The 18,357-nt window shown below is 50.3% G+C and overlaps 1 protein-coding gene across 16 annotated transcripts in view; it reads left to right on the top strand.

Annotated features, from left to right (window-relative positions):
• Positions 1-18,357, top strand: part of DYSF (dysferlin) — a 228,349-nt gene that overhangs the window by 48,334 nt on the left and 161,658 nt on the right. For 8 of the 16 annotated variants that reach the window (XM_047781803.1, XM_047781796.1, XM_047781799.1 and 5 more), the window contains exons 5-12: positions 5,228-5,342; positions 6,826-6,918; positions 7,258-7,469; positions 9,446-9,574; positions 9,980-10,042; positions 10,964-11,014; positions 13,668-13,698; positions 14,265-14,380. In XM_047781803.1, the coding sequence (XP_047637759.1) occupies positions 5,228-5,342; positions 6,826-6,918; positions 7,258-7,469; positions 9,446-9,574; positions 9,980-10,042; positions 10,964-11,014; positions 13,668-13,698; positions 14,265-14,380 (810 nt within the window). The remainder of the gene's footprint in view (positions 1-5,227; positions 5,343-6,825; positions 6,919-7,257; positions 7,470-9,445; positions 9,575-9,979; positions 10,043-10,963; positions 11,015-13,667; positions 13,699-14,264; positions 14,381-18,357) is intronic. The other 8 variants (XM_047781810.1, XM_047781805.1, XM_047781807.1 and 5 more) reach the window with 1 other exon arrangement.

The raw sequence follows: 18,357 nt of genomic DNA, 5'->3' as shown, positions 1-18,357 counted from the left end.
CCAGCCCATGAGACACCTGTCCATGGGGCTCAGCCTCCCTGTGACTCCCTGGATGCCCCTCCATGCCTCCTTCACTTGCTCTGTGTTCCCACGCTCTGTCTGTGCTTCCTGTGCACCAGCTGGGAGCTTGCTGCCTCCTCCTCCCTGGGCTGGGACCCCTGGCTGTCTGCAGAACTCTGCACTCTGTCACAGACCAGGTCTTCAAGAACAGGGTGTGAGGAGTTCCCTGGTGGCACAGTAGGTTAAGACCCTGGTGTTGTCACTGCTGTGGCTTGGGTCACTGCTGTGGCAAGGGTTCAGTTCCTGGCCCGGGAACTTCTGCATGCTGTGAGCATGGTCGAAAAAAGAGAAAGGGATGTGAGAGCCAGTAGAAGATGGATGGGAGAGGAAGGCTGGGCCCAGCCTGGTGTAGCCCTGGTGTAGCCCTGGCTGAGTCCTGGGAGGTGAGATAAATTAGGTTCCTGGACCCAACTCCAACATGGAAACTTCACAGTAACCAACAGTGCCTAGGACACCAGTTACCAGCTGAATCAGGTGGCCTGCAATTCAGCTCAATTTGGACACTGTCTACCCAGCCATAGCATCGGATTCCACAGGTTAAGGGCTCAGTTCTACAAAACTGCCCCCAACCCCCTTCAGACACCAGTCACAAGGCCAGGCTCTTACCTGTCCTTCTGACCAACTGGCTGTAAATCAGAGGTTCCCAGATCCCTCCTCAGGTTCAATGAACTTGCTAGAGCAACTCACAGACCTCAGAGAAACATTTTACTTATTAGACGACCCGTTTATTATAAGAGGATGTAACTCAGGAATAGCCAGACAGAAGAGACCCACAGGAGTTCCTGCTGTGGCTCAGTGGGTTACAAACCCTACATAGTATACATGAGGATGGGGGGTTTCAATCCCTAGCCTTGCTCAGTGGGTTAAGGATCTGGTGTTGCCACAAGCTGTGATGTAGGTCATAGATGTGGCTTGGGTCTGGCGTTGCTCTGGCTGTGGTGTAGGCTCACGGCTGCAGCTCTGATTCAACCCCCATCCCAGGAACATCCATATGCCGCAGGTGCAGCCCTAAAAAGGAAAATAAAGAAAAAAAGAAGAGATGCACAGGGCAAAGTATGGAGAAGGGGCACAGAGCTTCCATGCCCTCTCCAGGAGCATCCCTGCTCCCAGGCTCCATAGGCTTATCAACCCAGAAGCTCTCGGAAACAGTTCTTTTTGGGTGTTTATGGAGGTTTCATGACAAAGGAATGATTGATTGAATCATTGGATGAAGGAGTGATTGATTGAATCATTGGCCACTGGCGATTGATTCAACCTCCAGCCCCTCCCCCAGTCCTAGGAGGTTGGGGGTGGGACTAAAGTTATAACCCTCTAGTTACGTGGTTGGTCCTCCCGGCAACCAGCGCCACCCTTCCCGTGGGGTCCAAAAGTCACTTCGTTAACATAATAAGAGACAACCTTTGTCACTTTCTGCACTTAGGAAATTCCAAGGGTTTGGGGAGCTGTGAGCCAGGAACTGTGTGCATAGACCGAATATGTATGAAAAATATATTTTGGTCACCCGAATGACCAAATATATATTTCTTATACATCACAATTTCACCTGGGACCTCCTTTCCTGCAGCCCAGGAGGCAGCTCCCGGGCTATTGAGAGGGTCCAGGACCTTCTTCTAGCCCCTGTGATAGCACTAAGTCACACTGCAGCCCCAGGCAGGTCCCAGGACCCTCCAAGCTGGGGTCTGGGGCTGGTTGTACTGCAGTGGGAGTCTAGGGGCTTGGGTCTCTGCTCAGAAGGGACAGAGAGCCCTGTCAGCAGCTGTGGATTCTCGCTGGCCATGCCCTGAAGCCGATTTCTGGGCTGAGTCCAATGGGCCATGTTGTGGTCTGTGGAAAGAATTTTCCAGCATAGAGAGGTGAAGAGAGAGAAGAGTTTATTGAGATAAGAGACACTGCTTAGCACAGCTGGACAACTTCCTGAAAATCAGGGAGAGAGAAATGAGTTTATTGAGATGCTGCAAGCGCAGTGGGACGACTTCCTGATGAGCAGGGAGAGCCGACCGCAGGCGGGTGGTCATGTATGTTTTTATAGCTAGAGTCCTTCAGTATTAAGCATCACTAGTCCTGAGGCAGCGGACCTTGGAGGCTGCCTCCTGATGGCGAGATCTATTTTAGACCCTGGGTTCTACGTTCCTCTGAAGCTGCCAGGGATGTTCCTGCTGCCCCTTGACGGATGTGTAAAAGATGGAGCTGGCTGTGTGCTGGAGGTCTAGTCAAATGCCTGGAGCCACTAGCATGTGGCCAAGTCTTCAGGAGGCCGGTTGGGGCTTTTAGCATGGGGGGCCTGATGCTCTGGAAGCCCTGGGTTAGGGGGCTTGCCTGGGTGGTCTTGGGAATCAGAGGCTGCCGCTCCTCCCTGAGCCTCCACGCTAAGGTGTTGGCATCCAGGCCATAGCCTGGAGCAGTTACACTCCTGCAGCTCCACTTCTGCACAGAGCACAGACATAGTGGACCAGGAGCCCCCGGGTGGTGGGGGAGGGTGGCTGGGGGGGTGAGCCCCAGGAAACAGGAAGTGGTACACCTCAAGGGCATCTGGTCCCAGGGTCAGGGGGGCTTTTTCTGTCTCTGCTGGGGGAGATTCCTGCCATTATAGAGAAGCAGATTTCTCAGATTTTTTAAAACCTTCTGTTCGAAAATAATCTCTGATTCAGCAAAAACTGCCAGAGTGATTTAAAGCATATTTTGTCCTAAACCATTCGATTCCACGTTGCCAATCTCCTGACCCAACACCCAGAATTGAGTGTGTATTTTCTCCAATCAAGGACTTTCTCCCACATAATCACAACACAACCTTCCGAAGGAGGAAATTCCTGTTGAACACAGCACTGCCTTTGAACCTACAGACCCTCACTGGTTTTATCAATGGTGCCCTTTGAACCTACTGACACTCACTCAGTTTTATCAGTGGTGCCCTTTATAACAAAAGGATCCCACGTGTTGTTTTTTTAGTTGTGTTTTTAGTTCGTCTCTGGGAGAATTCCTCAGTCTGCCTTTGACTGTTACAACCCTGTGACCTTGACACGCTGGGGAGCCCAGGCCAGTTGTCTTGTAGAATGTCCCCAGTGTGGGTTTGCCTGATGTTTCCTTGTGATGAGATTTAGATTGTTCCCTTTTAGCAGGAACAGAACACAGTGGTGCAGTGCTGTCCCCTTGGGTCCTGGGGTGGCCCGATTTTTTTTCGTTCCTGTGTGATTAACGTGGATCATTGGATTTGCTGGCATTTGCTGGGTCCTCCACCAATATACAAATCCATTCCCCTTTCTAATAAGTAAGAATCTTAGGGGGAAGGTACTTTGTGACTCTGTAAATACTTTGTTCCTCATCCAACTTTTACCCAGAAAGCTTAATATCCATTGTTGTTTCTTGGTTGGATTAATGATTGTTTTATTTTATTATTATTATCATTGTTACTTTGTGTCTTTTAAGAGCCACACGTGCGGCATATGGAGGTTCCCAGGCTAGGGGTCTAATTGGAGCTGTAGCCACCAGCCTACACCAGAGCCACAGTAACGCCAGATCCGACCTGTGTCTGTGACCTACACCACAGCTCACAGCAACGCCAGATCCTTAACCCACTGAGCGAGGCCATGGATTGAACCTGCAACCTCATGGTTCCTAGTCGGATTTGTTAACCACTGAGCCATGACGGTAACTCCGGATTAATTATTGTTTTGATGGTTGTTAAATGGTGACGTCTTAAATCAATTATTAATTTTTCCTGCGTTAATCAGCATGCATTACACTGTAAGGAAGGTCTTCCTCTGTCCTGTTTATTCATTTAGTTCTTTACGGATTCACGTCTTCCTGTTTTACTCAACGGTTTAATCTGTTACTGTAATTATTTATTTTCATGTTTAAATTGCCCCAGATTTGTCTAGTGGGAACCCTTGCAAGTAGGCTTCCCTGCCCTTTGAACTTGTTTCTATCTTTCTTTGAGTATTTCCTTGTTTCTGGCACAAAAAGATGTTCCAGGGTTATCTTCTACCTTCCATGGCCTAGCCCTGTAATTAGTGACTGCTTCAAAGAACCTTTCGAAGAAATAAAGGAAAATATAGCTACCAGACACCTGAATTGGAGTCTCAGGGAGATGGGTGTGGTCGTGGGTGGGTCTGGGAATCTGTGGCCCTTAGGGAAGTTGGCTGTTCTCTAGCTAGAGCTTAGGGTGCAGTGCGCTGCCTGCTCAAGTGGCGACACCTGGTGGTGGTTCAGGAACCTACATGGATGTTCAGACAATGCCCAGTACCTGGGACTTAAAAGGGTCTCATTGCTCATTGCCTTCCTGGGCCTCCTCTTAGGTCTCCTGGGATGGGGACCTGGCTCCAGACTCCTTCCTTAGTGTTCTGAACTCCCCTTCCAGACACAGGCCCTGGCAGCTCTGCCCTTCCTTTAGCCTGGCTGCTGTGGCCCCTGCCCTGGCCTGGGGGGGTCAAGCTCCAGAGCTGGATACATCCAGGACCTTGAGCTCTTTCTTCTTCTTCTGGTGAAGGTGCCCCTTTGAACAGTGCCAGTCTCCTAGGGGGCACGGTGCACTGGGAGCACAAGGCAGCCTTCCCCGTCCCTGTGATGGGTCACTCTCTTTTCGCTGGTCAAGGCAGAGCATCTGGGGGTGACGTGGGGGATGGGGGTGCTTCTGGGAGGGAAGAAGACTCAGAAAGGTGAGCCTCACCCTGAAACCCTCTCAGTGCCAACCAGGTCTGGACAGAGCAAGGCTGAGCTGTCTGCAGTGAGACAAGGTGGGGGGGGCCAGAGTGGCCAAGGGGGCTTTTTCCTGAAGATGGGCCTAGGCTGAGAGTTGAAAAATCCTGCAGGCAAGTATTCAATCACTGATTTATCTCTAGAAGCTTGCTATGAACTCTGTCAACTAGTTTAATCCTCAGTTGACCCTATGAAGAAGGTGTTCTTGCCATCGCCGTGCCCACCTTACAGATGAGGAAACCGAGGCACAGCGTGGTTACGGATCTTGCCAAAGTCGCCCAGCTTCTGCATGCAGACCTTGACTCCAGATCGGTGCTCTTCTCCACCTGACTATGCTGATGCGCCCCTGGGGTTGGGAGGCTTTGCTTCAGCCTCCTGCGACACAGACCCCTTCCTTAGTCAAGGGATGAAAGGATCAGGCAGGATTCAGAGGGCGGGGGTCAGAGGCCAACTAACCTGCTGCCCTCTCCTCCAGGCCTCGCTGGTCCTGCAGGTGTCCTACACGCCACTTCCTGGAGCTGTGCCTGTGTTCCCACCAGCTACACCTCTGGAACCCTCCCCGACTCTGCCCGACATGGATATGGTGGCTGGTGAGGAGCCCATTCTCGCCCTGGCAGGGCCCTGGGGAAGTGGTCCCTTCTGGGGCTGGGATGGGATCCCTTCCCAAGGTCGTAGGCTGCCCAGGCCTGGAGAAGAGGGGACCTGGTGAATGGGGAGTCTTGAGGGTTGACTTCTGCTTTGCAAAAAAGGGGGCAGGAGGCATGCTTCTTGGGGGCCACGAGGGTTAGTGTGAGGATGCCCTCTGGGCACCAGCTATTCAGGGAAGGGGCTGCGGGGGGACTGGTGTCCGGTCCTCTGCAGCTCTGGAGAGGTGGGAGCTTTAGAGGGTGGGCCTGTACTGGGATGGGGTCCATCCTAGGTGGTGCCCAAGGCCTCCCCCACCCCCAACCGGAGCTGAGCTAAATGCTTCTCTGCCCTGGCCCTTCGTCAGCGTTTAGTGATGGCATGCGATGAAAGAGCTGGATTTTCCCTGAAAAGGGTCTGGACTGGCTGAAGTCAGGGGACACGAATTCCAGTCTTGCCATTGGCACCAAGTCGCTGTGGGACTTGGGGCCAGTCCCTCCATCTCTGGGCCTACAGTTTATTTATTTATTTTTATTTTTATTTTTTTGGTCTTTTTGCCATTTCTTGGGCTGTTCCCGTGGCATATGGAGGTTCCCAGGCTAGGGGTTGAATTGGAGCTGTAGAAGCTGCCCTACGCCAGAGCCACAGCAACACGGGATCCGAGCCGCATCTGCAACCTACACCACAGCTCACCCCAACGCCGAATCCTTAACCCATTGAGCAAGGCCAAGGATCGAATCCGCAAGCTCATGGTTCCTAGTCGGATTCGTTAACCACTGCGCCACGACGGGAACTCCTGGGCCTACAGGTTATTATTTGAGAAGTGAGCAGACTGACTTGGCTGCATCTCAGGGTCTCCTCGGTTCTCTAATTACCTCTCCCTGTGAAGGGAGGGCCCAGCCCAGGGTGGCCGGCTGGGCCAGGAAGTCCAGCCTGCTGGGTGGGCAGGAAGCTACACAGCGGAGCCAGGTGGGGACTTGCCCATGGGAAGGATTCTAGAGTTTCCATCATGGTGATGGAAGCTAGAGGCAAAGCCAGCATTAAACATGCAGCCCGTCTCAGGTGGCCCTGAGCCTGTCCTGAGGGTGGGGCTCCTGTGACGGGGGCGAAGTGAGGCGCTCTTGTTGAGACTTGGCACTGAGCCTGGAGGTGGGAAGATCTCTCTGAATTGGGGTTGATTGGGGAATAAGGGGTGCTCCTGGTGACCGAGGCTGGGGGACCCAAATGTTCTGGGATGACTTTTGAGATGGGTCTGACAGAGTTAGGTTCCGGCTCCTAGTGGTCACCAGTTCCCAGTTCTGCCCAGACGGACAGATATGACATCTGTTTGTGAGCTTCGTGCCCAGCTGGGGCAGGTGGGGACAGCAGGTGGGATGAGGGGGCCCTAGGTTGGCTTCCCTCATCAGCTCCCTCATCCCCTCCTGGGGCTGTGCCCTGTCCATGTGCCAGGTGGGGGACAGAGCCGGGCCGAGACTTGGTCCCTGCTCAGTGACAGCACCGTGGACACGAGATACTCTGGAAAGAAGTGGCTGGCCCCCACGGGTGAGATGCAGGCTGGGCTGTCCCAATCCTTCCACCCATAACTGACTCTTGTGCTGACCTCCCGAGGGACTGACGAGGTGGCCACAGGGCTCATCCGGCAGGACACGGTGGGGAGGGCTGGGGCCATTCTCTTTCCTTCCTGTTGACTAACTGGACTGATCACCCTCACGTTTCAGCTGTTGGAAGCTCCTCTTCATCCTCCGCATCCATCCGGGCTGACGGGTGGGGAAAGAGACGGGCAGGGGAGGTGGGTGCTGGGCCTTCGGATTCCCCATGAGCTGGGCTGAACCCCGGGGCTGGGCCGGAGGGACCGAACCTCATCAGCACACGCTCCTCCAGACACAGGAGGAGAGGAGGACACGGAGGACCAGGGGCTGACGGGAGACGAGGCCGAGCCATTCCTGGACCAGAGCAGAACTCCGGGTCCAGGGGCCCCCATCACCCCAAAGAAGCCACCTTCCCATCCTCCCCCTCACCGACCAGGGGGGAGAAGGAGGAGAAGCACGCCCGCGCCCAGAAAGCCGCTGTCGGACAAACCTCAGGACTTCCAGGTGACCGGGGTCCCTTCCTTCAGGCAGCAGCCACTGCTGTTGAGTCAGTGCCCACCCGTCTGTCCAACCACGGGAAGGTCCTTAAGGGCAGTCCTGGGTGGGTGTCTGGTTTCTCTGGATCCTGGGCAAATGCTAGACAGGGAGTCCATGCCTTGGGGCCTCTAGAAAAAGCCTCTGCCCAGCCTGTGGTTTTGCACTTAAAAAACCGGGGTGAGGGAGGGGTCACCGCTGAGTCAGCATCCCTGTAGCTGTTGCCTGTTTTCCCAGCCAGAGTTCACCTAGCCAGCCAGAGCTGTGCTGCTCAGAGTGTGCTCCTTGGACCAGCAGCATGGGCGTCACCCAGGAGCATGGTAGAAAGGCAGGATCTTAGGCCCACCTCCGACCCACTGAATCAGAATCTGCATCTGAACAAGATCCCCAGATCTGAGAAGCTCTGCCTACATCTTTTTATCTGCCTCTATCCCTTTTCTTACGTAGAGCCATGGTTTTCCTGAAAGTCATGTACAATTTGAATTTGTTCAAGCTCTTCACAGACTAGAGCAATTAACATTAACCCTTTGACATATTCTTATCCAAAAATCTATCCCATGTGATTTGCCTTTGAATTGGGGCCTTTGTTTACTCTTTTTCTTTTCTACAGAAATTTCTATTTCGACATCGTTGCATTTAGTGATATTTAACTCTTCAGAACTAGTTAAAATTAAAAACAGGAAACATTCATTTATTAAATGCTGTGAATTATAAAAATATATTTCAGTTTCAAATTGTGGTAATTTAAACAAAAGTTCTAGTTATAACTACTATGTTTGCCTAAGAGACAAAATTCTATTATTTTTGTTATTATTCACAAAGACGTGTTCTTATTTTTTTCTCCTTAGAAAATTAATACTTGTTTTTTTGGTAGAAAACTTGGGAAAAACTACAATGAAGAGAATAAAAAAATTACTCATACCCCCTTCCCATTGCTATTGATGATGTATTCTTCTATAGCATGCTATTAGAAAAATTTGATTAATAAAGCAGTAACTACTGATTAGAAATTAGAACCAGTAAACACCTTATTTTTTCATGAAAAAAATTTTTTTTTTTCCTTTTCTAGGGCCGCTCCTGTGGCATATGGAAGTTCCCAGGCTAGGGGTCGAATCGGAGCTGTACCTGCCAGCCTACGCCAGAGCCACAGCAACGAGGGATCTGAGCCGCATCTGCAACCTACACCACAGCTCACGGCAACACCGGATCCTTAACCCAACTGAGTGAGGCCAGTGATCAAACCCGCAACCTCATGGTTCCTACTTGGATTCATTAACCACTGAGCCACATGGGAACTTCTCGTGAAAGTTGTGATATTTTAAAATTTAATATTTAAAAATATTTGGCCTAAATGTGGAAGCATGGATGCTCTTGAAAACTTCATCTACTTGAAGTTCAATGAAGAAAACTCATTTCTCAGAACGTGAGACCTTCTGTCTTGCATCTTATACTATATAATAGTAAAGTGGGGTGACGTCACTATGTAACTTTGACCCCTGAGGGAACTGTCAGTGAAGAATATTCAGGCCCCTCAATAATGTCAGCATCAAGGGGTTTGAAGTGAGGCTTGTGCATGAACTGACTGGGGGCTGGATCCTCAGCCTAGCACCAGGATTTAAAGCTGGCAGCCTGACAGTTCTTTTGCGGAACCATGGGATTTTACAGATGCAAGGAAAATATTGTTATTACAAAGTTTTTCCTAATTCCTTTTTACTTATTTATTTATTGGCCACACCCATGGCATATGGAAATTCCCAGGCCATGGAACTACGCCTGCGGCTGTGGCACACCAGGTCCTTAACTCACCACGCCACAGAGGGAACTCCCCACTTCCTCTTTAATATCTGGCAGTGAGGGTGGTCCTTGAGGTTTCTGACTCTCTCAGGTGGGGGGTGGGTGCCTGACTGCTCCCCCCTCCTCCTGCTCATGCCCCTCCTGGCTTTCAGATCAGGGTCCAGGTGATCGAGGGACGCCAGCTGCCAGGGGTGAACATCAAGCCTGTGGTCAAGGTCACCGCTGCCGGGCAGACCAAGCGGACTCGGATCCACAAGGGAAACAGCCCCCTCTTCAATGAGGTGGGAGACCCCGGGTTAGGGCCAGGACCCTGATGGGCCTTCCAAATTGGGAGCTCACAACAGCTGCCTGGCCATCCCTCCAATGTTTGCACGTGGCGCTAGTGTGGGGTGGAGAGCTGGCCAGGTCCTGAATAGGGCATCTGAGGAACTGGAGAGAGGGCTTCTGCTTGTCCTCCTGCCTCAGGCTCCCCCGCTCCACATCCCCGTCATCCCGTGGGGCTGGCCACCCACCCTGGCCCTGAGGGGACCACCTCTGTGAGGTCAAATCCCCAAACCCTAGTGCTGGCTGAGCCCACTGTCCGCTTGCTGTGTGGACCGGATCTGGGAGCTGGGTGGTAGCTGGCCCTCTCCCGGCCTGTGCTCAGTGGGATGTCACTTGTTCCCCTTTTTATCCTGAACCAACAGACTCTTTTCTTCAATGTGTTTGACTCTCCTGCGGAGCTGTTTAATGAGCCCATCTTCATCACGGTACGTGGCAGCCGCCGAAGGCCCTCTGTGGGCTCTGTGTATGTGTGCGTGTGTGAGTGTATGTGTGTGTGTGTGTGTGTGTGTGTGTGTGAAGCCTAGAAGAGTGCTGGAGTGACGGGGAGCAGCTCCCAGCCTCACCCACCTGGTCCCAGGAATGCTTTCAGAGCTTGGATTCGGGTGTTAGCCAAGTGGGGTCCCCACTGCTCAGGCCAGCGTCCTGAACTCAGTCTTGCTGTGGACCTTTGCTTTTGTCTTTGTTTTTGTTTTGGCTTTTTAGGGCTGCACCCGGGGCATATGGAGGTTCCCAGGCTAGGGGTCTAATTGGAGCTGTAGCTGCCGGCCTATGCCAGAGCCACAGCAACGCAGGATCTGAGCCGCGTCTGCGACCTACACCACATCTCATGGCAACGCCGGATCCTGAAGCCACTGAGCAAGGCCAGGGATTGAACCCGAAACTTCATGCTTCTTAGTCGGATTTGTTCCTGTTGTGCCACGACGGGTACTCCACGGACCTTTGATTTACATCTTATTGTGTTTGTCTATGTGCCTGATTCAGGCCAAGATTCCCTTACTCTGGACCTCAGCTCTTCCCTCCTTTCCTCTGAAAGTTTGTAGTTAAAAGTGTGGGCTCTGGAACCAAACGGGTTGAATTCCAGTCCTGCCCATGCCACGTAGGGGTGGTGTGACTCCATACAAGTGATGGCTTTGTGCCTCAGTTTCTTCGTCTATAGAATGGTGTAATAATAGCACCTACTTGTGGGTTTTAGGTGAGGGTGAAACCTTGCTTGGAGCAGGATCTGGAGTAGAGCAGGTGCTGTCGGAGTGCGGGTTCTCTCATTATCTGGGAGGGAAGCGCAGTTGGGCAGGGCCCTGTCTGGGCCAACAGTTCCTTGTGAATGAGACTTTGAATTTATCTTGCAGGTGGTGGACTCCCGTTCCCTCAGGACAGACGCTCTCATCGGGGAGTTCCGGGTAATGGTTTATTTTCTTTGACAGCCATCAGTGTTCGTCTGTCCACTTTAGTGCAGGTTCTGGCTGATGGGCAGGGTTGGCATTCCAGAGAGCCTGTCTGTCTTGGTCTGTGTCGGGGAAATACAATGAAGAAAACAAAACAAGATCTCCTAACCCAGAAATCCTTTCCACTTATAGAGAAGAAAGCACTTTTGCTCCTGAGTAAGCATTAAGCCAGAATATAATGCATAGCACAAGCCATCTGGCTGCAAAGACAGAATGAAACCTGGTATAGAGCGAAGCAGACACAAGCCCTTCCATACATGTTCTCAAGACTAATAACTAGTGCCCAAGTTAGTGGTAGACACAACCTATTCCATACATGTTCTCAAGATAAATAATAACTAGTGCCCAAGTTAGTGGACTAAACAGCATCCTTGGTCACACCTAGGTCATCCTAATTTTACCTGGTTTTTGGGGCAACCATTTGTATTTGTTTATTGATTTTATCCACAAGAGAAACAGAAAACAAGCTTGCGTTCTTATTTATATGTATGTATGTATGTATTTATTTATTTTGCTTTTTAGGGCTGTACCCATGGCATATGGAGGTTCCCAGGCTGGGGGTCCTATGCCACAGCCACAGCAATGCAGGATCCGAGCCGCGTCTGCAACCTACACCACAGTTCACGGCAACGCTGGATTGTTAACCCACTGAGCAAGGGCAGGGATCGAATCCGCAACCTCATGGTTCCTAGTCGGATTCGTTAACCACTGTGCCATGACGGGAACTCCAAGCTTGCATTTTTATGATAGGAGGTCGTTTTCCCAATTTGGTTAAGGTAGGCCCTTTCCTTCTCAGAGATGGGAGAGCCTTGAGAAGGACACTCCTGGGGCATAAAGCTGATGAAAGGCTTATTTGGTTTCACTTCAGAGAGATTGAGAAAGTCCTGACATTGACAAGTTTTCTAAGAAAAATGTTCTGACAGAGAGGAGAGGGGCATCTTTTCCCTTGTTTCTAACAGGGGGAAGTCAGCTTATTTTTCTTTTGTTTTTTGTTTTTTCTTCTTTTTTTACGGCCACATCTGTGGCTAGGGGTCAAATCAGAGCTGCAGCTGCCGGTGTCTGCCACAGCCATAGCCACAGCGATGTGGGATCCAATACCACAGCTCACAGCAATGCCAAATTGTTAATCCACTGAGTGAGGCCAGGGATTGAACCTGTGTTCTCAGGGATACTAGTTGGGTTTGTTACCACTGAGCCACAATGGGAACGCCTACGTTGGGTTCTTAACCCAATGAGCCACAACAGGAACTCTAGCTTCTTATTTATTTTTAATTTGCTTTTGTCTTTGCATCTTGGGAGGGCAGCGTGAGACCTGAGTTTAGGCAGCCCTCCTCCTAATTCTGACCATCTCGGGCCAGCACGTTGCCAGCGCTCTGTGCCCCGAGTGCCCCTGGGTTGGGAGTGGAATCCAGATGTGGCGTCCAGGGTGATCAGGTGGGGGGCAGTGCAGAGAGGGGGAGCCTACCCCCTCATTTGTCCCAGACGTGCAGAGGTGAACAGTCCACTAAGGAGGACCTTGAACTGAGGACAGAGGATGACACAGAGTAAAGGCAGCTAGTAACAGAGACCTTCACAAATGCTGTTTTAACGTCATTCTTCTTGATTTTCTCATTTTGAATCTTCAAACATTTATCACATGGAAAGGGCAGGCACAGGTTTATGTCACCCTCCTCCTGCTGGCAAAACAAATTATGGCCCCTTCTCTAGGAAGTAGTCACAAGATAGAAGCCAGAGTCTATTTTTTTTTTTTTCCAGAGAAACATTTTTTTTTTTTTTGAAGAATAGGCTTGAGCTTGAGTCATCCTATAACAAATGGGATCTTATGTTTTTAGTCTCTAATATTATTCTGAGAACCCAGAGGTACCTTTTAATAATCATAAAAACAAATCCATAATTTAAAAAGAACTGGTATTTTTAAGAGCAATTTTAGGTTCATAGCAAAATTGAGTGGAAAGTATCCTGCATCCCTCCCATGCCTCACCTCCCCTACCACCCACATCCAACTCATATGTGATTTTTGTAGAAAACTATAAAATAGGAGTTAAGAACCCGACATAGGAGTTCCCCCTCATAGCAAAGCCGAAACGAATCCGACTGGGAACCGTGAGGTGGCAGGTTTGATCCCTGGCCTCGATCAGTGGGTTAAGGATCCGGTGTTGCCCTGAGCTGTGGTGCAAGTCGCAGATGCCGCTCGGATCTGGCGTTGCTGCGGCTGTGGTGCAGGCCGGCACGTACAGCTCCGACTGGACCCCTCGCCTGGGACCCTCCATATGCCGGCGGGTGCGGCTGTAAAAAGAAAATAAAGAAAGAAATAAGAAAATAATAAAATATAGGAAAGGATAAAAATAAAATAAAAAAACACCCAAAACTACCAGCTAGAGATAGTATAGTTACCATTCTGTGTGTTTTCTTCGCTCTGTTTTTTTCTATGTGTAGATATACTTTACCAAACTTCCATCAAAATGTATTCCACTTGCTTTCCATGCAACGTCAGATGATAACCACTTCCCCACATCTCCAAATGCTCTTCAAAACATGATGTCATACATCATACTTTATTTAACACCCTGGGGCAGGCGTGTGACGTGTGCTTTCTGTTTGATTTCAGATGGACGTGGGCAGCATCTACCGGGAACCCCGTGAGTCGGCCTCTCGTTCCCCGGGGGCAGATCCTTGCAATCGGGTTCCGCAGGCTCGGTGGGGGCACCCGTTTGGGACACGCATCTTTCCTTCTTGGGGATTTTCGTATTTAGAGATGGGGTTTGATCTGGGAGGTGAGGCTGCAGAAATGAGGAACGGGTCCCCAGGCCGATCAAACCCTCACGTGGGTCTCCGCCCAGCGAAGGTGCTAAGTCTGGAAGGCCGCATGCAAGGGTTGCAGGAGACTGAGGTCACCCCAGTCAGAACGGCACATCTGGAGGACAGCTTAGGATTTCTCTACACCCGGTTTCTGCTCTGATCCGGTCACTTCCTGAGGGGGAGGAAGATGGGGTCTGGCTTTGGCAGCCTCTGATAGGGGTTTCTGTTAACATTTCTGACGTGGACCCAGATGAACACTCCATGTACCTTTGATGCTAAAATTTGAGTCCCTCCGCCGTGTGCGGGTGTCCCTCCTCTCACAGCGGAGTCCGCCCCAGGCTCCCAGATGTGGCTGCTGCCTTGGGTCCCTCCGATGCTCAATCACCAAGGATGCGGTCTCTCCTAGGACACGCCTATCTCAGGAAGTGGCTGCTGCTCTCGGACCCGGATGACTTCTCTGCTGGGGCCAGAGGCTACCTGAAAGCCAGCCTGTGCGTGCTGGGCCCTGGAGACGAGGCCCCTGTGAGTACCTTCCCTCGTTCCCCACAGCAGCTCCGCATGAACAAACCAAACACCAACTTTAGTTTTTTTCTGATTTAAAAGAATAATGATGAGATGGCGATGTTGAGAAATGTGAAACACGTGGAAAGTACAAATAAGAAAGGAGTCACCCGTAATTCTACCAGAGAGCTGTTATGAATACCTTCTAGCATTTTCTCCCGGAAGGGTATACGTGTATTTTTCTTTCCTGTGCAAAAATGAGGTCATTCTCTTTATATTGTAGTTTGAATTTGATCACCTAAGAATATATCATTATCAGCTTTTCCGGTCAATAAGTAAAGTTATAGGTTGGAGGTGGTAAGGATGAGAAAGCCGTTCAGAGTTGGGGACGTGTCACCATCTCTAAGTTTGGGGAGAGAGCGAGATCTGGAAAGTGGTTGTGGGGAGAAGAGAGGGGTTGATTAGATATAGGCAGACAGATTTCCTTTTTTATTTAACATTTTTTTAAATTTGAAATTTTTATTTTTATTGAAGGATAGTTGATTTATAATGTTGTGCTAATATATATGGTCTTCAGATTCGTTTCCCTTGTAGATTTTTACAAGTTATTGAACATAGTTCTCTGTGCTTTGCAGTAGGTCCTTGTTGCTTATCTCTTTTATATATAATAATGTGTGTATGTAAATGCCAAGCTCCTAATTTATCCCTCCCCTCCTTTCCTCTTTGGTAATCATAAGTTTGTTTTCTGTGTCTATTTCTGTCTTGTAAATAAGTTCATTTGTGTAATTTTTTTTTTTTTTTAGATTCCACATACAGGTGATATCATATGATGTTTGTCTTTGGCTTTCTTCACTAAGTATGATAATCTCGAGGTCCATCCATATTGCTGCAAATGGCATTATTTCACTTTTTATGGCTAATATTCCATTGTATGTACATATGTATCTACCTGCCTACCTATGTATGTATGTATGTATCTACCTACCTACCACAAGACAGAAGGATTTCTGAGCAGACACAGGGGGACCCACCCTTGGGTAGAGGCTCAGTGGTGGAGCCTCATAAAACTCAGTGGCCTAGAAGCAGAAGAGGGGCAGGCAGATGGATGGAGGTGGCGCCAGGCGTGGATGGGGCAGGCATGTTTGAGGCAAAACTGAGGTAGCTGATGGAGCCTGGAAGAGAGGATGCAAGAGGACCAGGCATAGAGCTGAGGAGGAGGAGAAAGAATAGGGAAGGGCTCACATTTATTGAACACCTACTGTGTGCCAAGCTCTGTGTTGGGTGGCTCACTCAATGTGAACAGGGTGTTTGGAAGAGGTGAATGGATTGGAAGCTGCCTTGAGAGAAGGGTGTCAGTGGTCAAGGTTTTCCAAGGGGACTGGTCCTGAGTGGCTGGAGGTGTGAGATGCGGCCATCCCTCTAGCAGCTGCTGGGGGGTTATGTTAAGATGCTGTGAGTGGAGGACAAGGGACTCTGCTGGTGAAGGACTTGTCCATGTGGATGATGATTCTCTCACAGGAGAATTGGAAATCAAATAGGCAAATGGTGAGGCGGGTGTGGAAATCATCAAGGCAGGGTGAACCAGGACGGGGGGAGATGCAAGAGGCGGGGTGGGTCTCCAGGGGAGGGTTGGGGAGGTGGAGTCCCCAGGGGAAGCCACATGCAATCATGGAGGCAGAAGGCAGGTTCCGTGAAGATGTTAAGGATGAGGAGCTGGCTGCTGACAAGGGCTCAGGAAGCCCCAGGGGAAAGGGTTAGGGAGGGGCCCCCCAGGGTGCTGTCAGGGTGATGGAGCCCAGGAGAACCAGCCAGCCAAGGGCACCTGCCCTCTGTCTCATCCCCTGTTCCTCTATAGCCCATCTCTGCAGACACTGTGCCTTCTGGTTCCTTCTCTGTGGCATCTCTGATTCTATTACCCTTTTCTAAAACACTCTTTCCTCCTCTTCCCATTAATTGGACTCTTGTTTTTTCCAGATGAAACCACTTTTCTTGAGACCAGCTCAGAGGAAGCCCCTGTTTTTGACTCCAGCCCTTCGGGTTGGGAGGAGGGGCCACCTTTTGGTTTCCCACAGCAGCTTCCCAACTTCAGAACTACCCTCTTCTTCTTCTTCTTCTTTTTTTTTGGGCTGCTTCCACTGCACATGGAAGTTCCTAGGCCAGGGATCAAACCCATGCCATAGCGGTAACCAGAACCACAGCAGTGGCAACGCCGAATCCTTACCCTACTAAGCCACAGGGAAGGTCACGGGTTATTTCCCCTTCTTCTGGTCTTCTGGGCTGTTGCCTACCCATGGCACCAGCGGAGCTGGTGCAGGGAGGGCCTTGCTTGCAGATTCCCATCTTTGCCATTGTTCCGAGGTCTGATGTATCCTTGTTGCTGAGCCATCAACATCTGATCTTACTTCCTTTAAGACCCTGAGCTTGGAAATCCCTCTTCTACCAGTTTCTTCCCACCTCTTTCCCTCCTTCACCCATGCTGGGTGACAGTTCTTCCTCATTGAGGTCACAGCCCTGACCCCATCTGCTCCCTCCTGCAGCCTGAACTCCATCCCCGAGCCTCACTCTCACTCTGAGCTTACTAGCCCCTGGGATTTGCTGCCATGCCTTGTGTCCCCACCCCACGACACACTGTCCACCCTACTCTCTTTTTTTTTTTTTTGCAGTTAGTTGTCATTTTATTCCAACTCAGTTTCCAGAATATGGAATATTTGAACTTTAACGATGTTTTCACCAGTTAGTTTTTGTTTGTTTTTATTTTTTTTATTTTTTTAATTTTTTTTAGGGCTGCACCCAGGGCATATGGAGGTTCCCAGGCTAGGGGTCGAATTGGAGCTACAGCTGCCGGCCTACATCACAACCACAGCAATGTGGGTTCCAAGCCTCATCTGCAACCTACACCACAGCTCATGGCAATGCCGGATCCTTAACCTACCGAGTGAGAGGTCAGGGATCAAATCCGCCACCTCATGGTTCCTGGTCGGATTCATTTCTGCTCTGCCACCATGGGAGCTCCCATTGCTTATCCATTCCAAACGTAATAGTTTGCATCTGCTAGCACACACCGATCCTTAATCAGCTTTGGTGGCACAAGTCACCTGGAGGTGCTGTCAACCTCTTCTTTCACTTGGGTGAGGTTTTACTCCTCATCCCATTCTCCATGGTGGCTGTTTCCAAATTTTCTGGTCTTTCCTGATAGGAAAGCTCTAGCCCCAGCCCCCCTCAGAGAGGCAGAGCTACGCCTGGAGCCCGGTTCTCAGCACCCCTCTTCCTCCTCCCTGCCTCCACCTGCTCAGCCTGCTCTTCCAGTCTTCTCTGGCTCCTGCCCTCTGGTCTTTGCCAGGCCCCTCCTGATCTTAAAACTCTCATGCCTTCACTGTTTCTCCCCACCCCTTATCTCCAACTGCTTTCCCCTTCCTTCCAGAGCCACCAGAGTCTTGAAATGTGTCTCTTTTCTCCAGTCCTTTACTGGCTGTGTTCCTTCACCTTCTCAGTGCTCCTTCCACTGCCTCCTTCCTTGAATCCACTTCTTAAGGATCACCCCTTGTCAGGTCCTAAGAGCTCTTCTCTCATTTATCTGCTCTGTTGATGCACAGCGTTTGATTCCAGAGCCCATATCTTTAAAAAAAAATGTATTTTATTTTCTTTTTCTTTTTTGGCCACCCCACAGCATATGGAGTTCCTGGGCCAGGGACCAGATCCAAGCCAGGCAGGGCATTGAACCTGCATCCTGGTGCTGCAGAGATGCCATTGATCCCCTTGTGCCACAGCAGGAACTCCTAGAACCCACATCTTAATTCGAAACTCTCTCCTCCCCTAGCATTTGTGACTCCCCTTATTCTTTTCCTTTTTTTTTTTTTTTTTAAAAAAATGGAAGCTCCAAATTCCATGACTCAATAAACTTCTGCTGCCTACCCTCTTTTCCCTCGCAATGGAGGAGACAGTTTCCGGGGGTTCCTAAATCAAATCTCTGATCTCCAGCCTGGATCTTTGGAGCTCCA

The sequence above is a fragment of the Phacochoerus africanus genome, chromosome 5, assembly GCF_016906955.1.
Source record: "Phacochoerus africanus isolate WHEZ1 chromosome 5, ROS_Pafr_v1, whole genome shotgun sequence".
Lineage (NCBI taxonomy): Eukaryota > Metazoa > Chordata > Mammalia > Artiodactyla > Suidae > Phacochoerus > Phacochoerus africanus.
The sequence above is the reverse complement of the archived record's forward strand: the minus strand, read 5'-3'. Positions and strand labels throughout refer to the sequence as shown.